Raw genomic sequence first — 7,596 nt, 5'->3', positions numbered from 1 at the left:
TTGATTCCCAGAGCTGGCATTCCCTAGAAACCCCAGCCCGCCTCCCCCCTCATGAATTTGGCACGAGCTGGCCACACTCCTGCAATGAAAGAGGCTTGTGGAGGAACTCAGCATTTATTTAGCTCAGTTTTCCAGCTACAGAGAGTCCTGTAGGGTGCATGTTGTAACTGTTCCTCCATAGTTCTGATTTAAAAAAAAAAAAAAAAGGGGAAAAAAAAAAAAAAAAAAGCCATTTCCACCAGAGATTTGCCAGAAAACTGACTCTATCAGCCCTGTCCTTGCTGTCTGTGAGCATGTGGATCAGCTGTGGTAACTCACTGGGAGTGAAACAACGTACTGCAAAAACACTCCATATATAATATCACCTTCCACTGGGCTGCTTTTCGAAGGGGCCTGTTGTGAGAGGTGCAGAAGGGAGCAGGGGAGGCAGAGCTGGTGGTGGCGGGGCAGGAGGGGGAACCATCCCGCTCGGCCGCCGGGCAGGGCTCAGCCTGTCCACCTCGGAGCATCCTTCCTCCCCACCTGCTAGATTTGGGGTCCCCGTGCCCGTTTGCCCGGCGAGGCCCAGCCCGTGGGGAGTCAGACGGGCCTGGCAGGGAGGGGGGAGCTGCTGGTCGGCCGTGGATGGGTGCTGCCTCCCCAGTGATGGGGTCTGCAAAGATGGGGGGGTGCGGAAAGCTGGGCGGCCCCGGGGTGGTGGGGGGCTGGAGGTCCCCGAGCCTTGGGGAGCAGGAAGCCGACAGCGGTGTCAGAGCCTGAGATGGGGTGGGAGAGCGTGGGGGAGACGCAGGCCTGTCAGAGGGGAGGTCTGGGTGCTGGGGCCGTATTTAGGGTGGATCAGCATGATGGAAAGCATCCTACTTCAGGGGGGTGGGAACCCGGGGCTGAGCAGGGGGACAAGAAGGCTGCTTGGCCCCGTCCGGCGTCGGGAGGAGGACAAAACCGGGCACGGTGTTTCAGTGAGGGCTGGAGGTGGTGGGGCGGGGGGACACGGACACAGAGAAGCCGTGAGAGGGTCCCCGTAAGGGAGCGGGAACCGGTGTCACGCTCGGTCCCCCGGGCCGGTTGGCGAGGGGGGGCGAAGGGGGGCGTCCCGCTGGCAGCCGCCCCCGGGGAGGGGGTGCGTGTATGTGCGTGTGTGTGTGTGTGTGTGTGTGTGTGTGTGTGTCCCGCTGTGCCCCAGCCCCCGCCGGTGCCGGCAGCGGGGTTTGGGGGGGGGGGGAGCCGCCCGGCCCCGCCGCGAACAATAGCGGCCCCGGCGCGGGGCGGTGCGGAGCGGGGCGGGCCGGGGGCCGCCGCCCGCCCCCCCGCCGCCGCCGCCGCCCGCCCTCTCCCCGCCCCCCGCGCCAGAGGCACCGCCGCCGCCGCAGCCGGGTCCATGCCCGCTGGAGCCCCCGCCTGCCGCCGCCCGCAGCCCCGGCATGGACGTTAGGTTTTACCCCTCCGCCCCCACCGCCGTGGGCTCCCTGCCCGGCGCCGACCCCACTTGCCTCGGGCCGCTGGATTATTATCACTGTAACAAGGTACCAGGAGGAGGGGGGGGGGGGGTGCCCGGGCAGCTCCGCTCGGCGCGTCCCGCAACTTCTCCGCGGGTGGGGGGAGGTTGGGGGATTGGGGGGAGGAAGGAAAGTGCCGGAGGCGCCCGGCTCCTGCGGGAGGGAATTTTGAAAGTGGTCTGGAAGCGGAGCGGGGGGAGCGGAGCCCGGGGCGCTGCGCGGCGGGGCGGGCGGGACGCGGCCGGGAGGGGGGCGCGCTGGGGGGAGCGCGGCTCTTCGGGGCTGTTTGTTTCCCGGTCCGTTGCGAGCGGAGGGTTGAGTTCATATTTTTTCCTTATGGGAGCGTTTGGCCCGACCCGACGCACTCGGGGTTTCGGTTGTTGCGGTTGTTAGCGGGCACTTTGGTGGTTGTTTGCGGTGGTTTTTTTTTTTTTTTTTTTTTTTGCACCGTCTTCGCACGGCTGCCGAGCCGTTGGGCTGGGGTCGCTGGCTCCTCTCGGGTGGGGGTCTCTTCCCTCGGCCCCGTTCCCCCGCTCCCGCCAAGGGCGGCACCCAGCCCGCGTCTGGTGCGTGGGTCCCCCGGGACCCACGGCGCGGCGGGGAAAGCTCCTTAACCTGCATCATCCCCGCTGGCTGGAGCTGCGAGGCAAAGCACCGTCTGCTTGTGAGGAGAGCGGGACGCGCCGGGGGAGCGCTGAGGGCGCCGGAGGTGCTGGAGGAAATTTCCTTCATCCGAGAGAAAACGAAGTGAAGGGGATGGATGCGGTACTTCGGGGATACAGAGCCCTCCGTGGGTATCGCCTTCCTTGCGTGTGGGTGAAGAGCGGTGGTGGTTCGGCAGCAAAGCCGTAGGAAGCGGACCCGTTTGGAGGGGGGAGGATCACTGATAAGATCCGAGATAGAACCCTGGCTGCGTCCTCCTGGGCCAAATTCGGGTAATTGCATTGGAAAAAAGTTAATAAAGGGAGAAAATGTTCTCCTGCGTCGGGACTGCAGCTCAGGATGCCCTCGGCTCATCTCGCTGTTGCAATACTTTGGGATCCAACTCTTTAGAAACAAGCCGAGGGAAACCTGTCTGGCTTCCCAGATGCAGCAGATTAATCTCTATGTATCAATGTATGGTTTTAACTGTTCTCTGTCATTTGGTTTGTTTCTCTCTTTTTATTAAGTTGTAGCAAACCTAATAGTTCTCATTTATTTTGAGATGCCTGATTATGCTGAAAGGAAACAAATTGATTTCTTCTGTATCCACGTACTGCTAGTTTCAAACTGTTTTATTATCATTGCCGTTGCTCTTAAAATGCTAAATACGCTCTTAAAATACTAACGAGAGCCGTGTCACCTGGGAGCAGGTCATCCGTGCCACGGAAACATCTGCCGTTGGGTGCAAAAGTGTGCAAAAGATGAAAGTCTGGGATCATGTGAGCCTGTGCCGCTGGAAACTGCGGCAACCCCCGGATCCTGCTGTCTTTAGGAACTCGGGTTTACCAAGAAGTTGTTAGATGTGAACATGATTTAGTTTGCCTTTTGTTTTTTCCCACGGGAGCTGGGGCTCGGTCGTGCACGCCGCGCCGCAGGCCCTGGCCGTGGGGCTGCGCGGTGCCGCTGTCCCCCCAGTAGCGCCCGCCAGAGCCTTGGGGTGCGGGGGGCCCCACGTCGGCACCGGCTCATCCGTGGCCTGAATCCCTGAGATTAGTCCCGGATTAGGCGGTCGCAATCGATCCGCTGGTCCTGGCAGTGGCGCGGCGCTGGGGCCGGCCGGGCTGGGGGAAATCGCCTCTGCTGGGTCTCCGGGAGGACCAGGGGAGGGGGAGTGGGTGAGTTTGGGTGCTGGTGCTGGCCAGGGTGGCTGGGACACCGGGGAGGAGCACCCCAGGTGCTGACCACTGCCACCAGATGCTGCTGTTGTCCCTGCTACAGAGGATCCTAAGGCAGCGGGAGGAAGAAAGGAAGTGACTTACCCTTTTCTGATATTCAGGGCTCTTTTTTTTTTTTTCTTCTTCTCTTCTGAGTTATCAAATGTCATTTGCTTATGCACAGTGGTGCACGTTTGTCTGTGGGATGCGGCTGCTGGAACGAAGCCAGAGATGAAATAGGTTGACTTTGTTTTCCTGGCCAAATACAGGTGTAATGGTCGCAACTTCAGCATCAAAACGTGGCCCAGTGCGGAGCGGGCGGAGGTATCGTGTGTTGCCTTTGCTTTGGAGAACTCCCCCAGCCGGTGTGGGGTGCCGTGTGGCTGAGGATTGCCACCGCCACGCTGGTACCTTGTGCCTGTATGGAGAGCACTGTCTGAGCACACCCGTGTCCTGGAGCCACGTGGGACCCTCCGGGGAAACTCCAAAAACTCACACTGGTCCCAGCTCCGTCGCTCCTGTCCAGTGCTAGTGGCTAAGACAGTGTCTGCCTCAAAACATTTCCACTTTAAAAAGCTACAGGGGAGGGGAGGGTGGACTGGAAAAATCAGAAGTTCTCCTACGATTGCACGCAGGTATCCCGGATGAATTCCATCTTTAGGAAGGTCCTGGGTAAGGAGCACTTACAGGCTCTTTGCTGTCCTCCTGCTTTGCTGAGTTTATGGAGGGGCTTTAAGGCCCTTTAATTTAAAGGGGCTGTTTTGTTCAGATTTGGCTTCCCCCCCCAAGGTCTGCTTCGTTTATTTATTTATTAAGGAAGGAGGCAGAGGAGCTGGGAAAGAGTGTGCAGTGTCACTGTGTATAAATAACTTGCTGAGAGCACGGCAGAGCTCTGCCTGTGCGCCCATCACCAGTGAGCTTGCCGGGTAGATGTGCTTTAGCCCAAAGCATCCTGAAATGTTAATGTAATTGTTTTGTGCACTTACTGAACATGATATTGTTACGGTGAGGTCTCTGATCTCGCCTGCATGCTGCAGCAAGACACAATTTCTCTTTGTAGCTATGGAGGTGCCTATTGCATATCAGCATTTCCATTTTTAAAAGGACAAGGGATGTTTAGAGGGGTAATAAAATGGGAGCGTACGTTCAGCTGAAGCCTCCCCACAAAGGGGGCATTTGCGCCCTTTCTTTAACAGCTTCTGTAGCATCCCTGTATTTCCTCAAAGGGCTGGCCACTGGCAGGGACTGCTGGTGGGGGGCGAGGGGCTGGACACCCATGGGTGGAGAGCAGGGTCCCTCATGCCCTGGTAAGCAGGGTTAGAAGGAGCCTTCCTCCCTGCTGACTGCTTTTGGTGAGGAGTTTTTATGCATTGGGCATGCTGGTAGCATTGAAGCAGGGGAAAAAGGGCTCCCCATGTAAACCTGTCTCCATCCCAGGCGATCCCACATGGAGCAGCTTGCTATGGCAACTGGGAAGCAGAACCAACCCCAAAACTTCCCAGTGCCCAGGCAGCTGCTGCTCGCAGCCTGGAGGACCGATGCTCCTTGGCAGGATTTTTAGGGTTGCACTGGGCTCAGCTCAAAGTGCAAGGGCAATGAGGAGCGACACCTTTCCGGAGCAGCCTAACAGCCTCCCTAGGGCACGTTGCAGCAAGCGTTTCCCCCGCCGGGGTGCTGGCTCCTTGCCTCCTTCCCGTGGGCTGGATCCAGGACCTGCTCCCTCGCTGGGACTGCACAGAAGAAACTCCCCTTGTGCGTTAGGTTGTGTCTGCACAGCAGCCACGAGGGACTGGAGAAGTTCAGCTGAAAGTGGTACCGTGTCTTCAAGGAGCCATCATCAGAACTGTGATAGCCATCTGTCACCGGTCACCTGAGCCCCACTGAAGGGAGCACCTACCTCTGTTTCAGATTCCTCTTTTAAATCTGGGTCTAAAGCCTCCCTGGCCTTCTTCCTGGGCCATTGGTACCTGCCGCAGACCCTGCTCCTGCTCCCTCGCTGGGGAAGTGGGGCTTTCACGGTGTCTCGCTGCTGCCTGGGTGTTGTGATGGTGGTGTCGGGGGGAGGCAGCTTGTTCCTGCACCACGTGAGGGGATTGTTGGTCTCTGGTGGGGTATTTTCACAACCCTCCAGTTGCTTCATGAAAACGTGGGGAATTTTCCCACTTAAAATCTAGGGAGACTCTTTTGCATCTGTACTTCACAATAAGTAAACCTTACAGTTTAGTAACACACGGGCTCATTCTGCTCTTAGCAAGGCTTTAGTGGCAGGAGCTGGTGTGCTGGATGATGTACCACCATGGAAGGATTTTCCCAGATCTTAAATTGTGTGGGCCCACAAAGTACCGGAGGGAGTGTTTCCTTCTTAGCCCAGGCAAAATTGCTTTTGCAAGGGAGGCATATGGCAGGAATCCTGCCTGAGCACGGTACCATGTGCTCGCTCACGCAGTGTAAGCAGTGATGCTGTGCTGTGATGCACGAGGAGTGATCCTGCTCCTTACTCCCTAGGGGCAACTTTGGAGAGTGAATGAACATCTCCCTATTCTTCCTGCAGAAAGAAATTTAAATATAAATTCTTCTTAGTTGCTTCTGGTGTTTGATGATGAGACTTGTTAGCACGATGCCTAATTTCCATTTAGGGCAATGATTGAGGAGGAGGAGGACGACCCAGCCTGGGAATACCTAATCCTTGCAGAGCAAGCACACGGCTGTGGCACTGGGAGTGCCCATGGTCCTTGGGAACCTCCAGCATCTCTGGCAGTTAATGGGAGATACGTGCTGGGGACCCCTGTTAACCCTGTGGCATTTCTGTAGGATTCAACAGCACCATCAAAACTTGTCCCAAATCTTCATAATAGGGCTCCGTGGCTTTGCATCTCCAAACACACCCTGCATCTTGCCTTTTAGGCTGATAAATTGACAAAAACTATTTCACCAATACACCATCATAAATTATGGATAAATTAAAATCTGCTAGTCATGAGATGAGTATTAATCTGCAACCAATGCTATCTTCTTTTAAGAACCCTTCAGAAATGGGATCTGAGCTGCTAGTATGAGCGTGGGTCGATGTAGCGAATGCATTTCTGTGGAACATTCTTGTTTTGTTTTGACTTTTACCATAAATCGTACATTGCAGTGATAAACACAGTCCCTCTTTCATCATTCCAGAACTGCTTTGCCATTCTGGAAGATAAAATATATTCTTTTCCTTTCTACTTTCTAAGCCAACTCTGTTTTGAAGTAGCATAAATCTTTCTTTGGAGATGGAGGATTTTGGATGGAGAACAAAGTCCAGCAGATTTTTCATTTGGGGCCCATTTTATTCTCATTTGGCAGGCAGCTCCTGTTGATTTGCAAATGTGGATTTTTTTTTTTTTTTTTTTTTTTTAAGGCCCTGAATATGGGCAAGGGCTTCCTCTGAAAAGTGTTTGAGCTACTCAGTGGGACAACCCTGCGTTCTCCAGAGCAATCTTTGATGGGTTGCATGGCAGAAAGTGTTTGAAGCTCCATTTTGCCTTGGGCTTTAAGTCAGGGATTGGAAGCTAAATAATGAATGTCCACCCATTCATAGAAATTGTTGTTCTCTGTGTATGTGCAGAGGGAAGGCTTTAATCTGGTTGTTTTTGGAACAATGGGAGATATTTTGGAGACCGGTCTGACTTTGTTGTATGTGTTGTTTGGGGCTCATTCTGAATAACCTTGTAAGGGGCCTCATCCGTGAAAGTCCTTGTAGCAGAGGGACATCAAGCGACCAAAAATTCAGGATCAAAATCTTGCAAGTTTTCTTGATTTATTTATGATGCTTCAAACTGATTATAAATATTGTCCCCTAAATCAGTGGTCCAAAGCCTATTGTGTGTTATACCACTCTAACCATGGGGTAAATCCATGAACAGCTCTGGAATTTTACCCCTGAGCTTGCAACAGGCACCGGGATCAGTTTGTGCACCCATAATGGAGAAAACGCTTTGCTAATAAATTGTATTTTGCTTGTAACAGACCAGAGCATCCTATAGCTTGCATAGTGCCCACGGTGGGGGGAGCATCTCTAACCCTTGCAGAGCTCTTTTGGGACCCTGCTTTTGCTAGTTGTAAGGATGGGCACTGCCAGCTCCTTTCCTGGTGGCCGTCGTCGCCATATTTATGCAGCATTTGAAGTAAAAATCTCTATTTTAATCCTGCCTTTGCTTTGCATCTCTCTGCTGCTGGACGCAAGGAGCGGGAGGCCAGAGCCACTTCGCTGC

The 7,596-nt window shown here is 54.8% G+C and overlaps 1 protein-coding gene across 5 annotated transcripts in view; it reads left to right on the top strand.

The window, feature by feature from the left end:
* The first annotated feature begins 1,347 nt into the window (after window positions 1-1,347).
* The window catches only part of TOX2 (TOX high mobility group box family member 2), a 155,845-nt gene continuing 149,596 nt past the window's right edge, over window positions 1,348-7,596 (top strand). The window contains exon 1 of one of the 5 annotated variants that reach the window (XM_042801188.1): window positions 1,348-1,523. In XM_042801188.1, coding sequence (XP_042657122.1) covers window positions 1,422-1,523 — 102 coding nt within the window. In that variant the 5' untranslated portion in view covers window positions 1,348-1,421. Of the gene's footprint in view, window positions 1,524-2,022; window positions 2,309-2,332; window positions 2,432-7,596 lie in introns of those variants that run through there. The other 4 variants (XM_033003643.2, XM_033003646.2, XM_033003645.2 and 1 more) reach the window with 4 other exon arrangements.

Source organism: Tyto alba, unplaced genomic scaffold, assembly GCF_018691265.1.
Source record: "Tyto alba isolate M040663 unplaced genomic scaffold, T.alba_DEE_v4.0 Super-Scaffold_33, whole genome shotgun sequence".
Classification (NCBI taxonomy): domain Eukaryota; kingdom Metazoa; phylum Chordata; class Aves; order Strigiformes; family Tytonidae; genus Tyto; species Tyto alba.
This window is presented reverse-complemented; position numbering and strand designations above follow the sequence as displayed.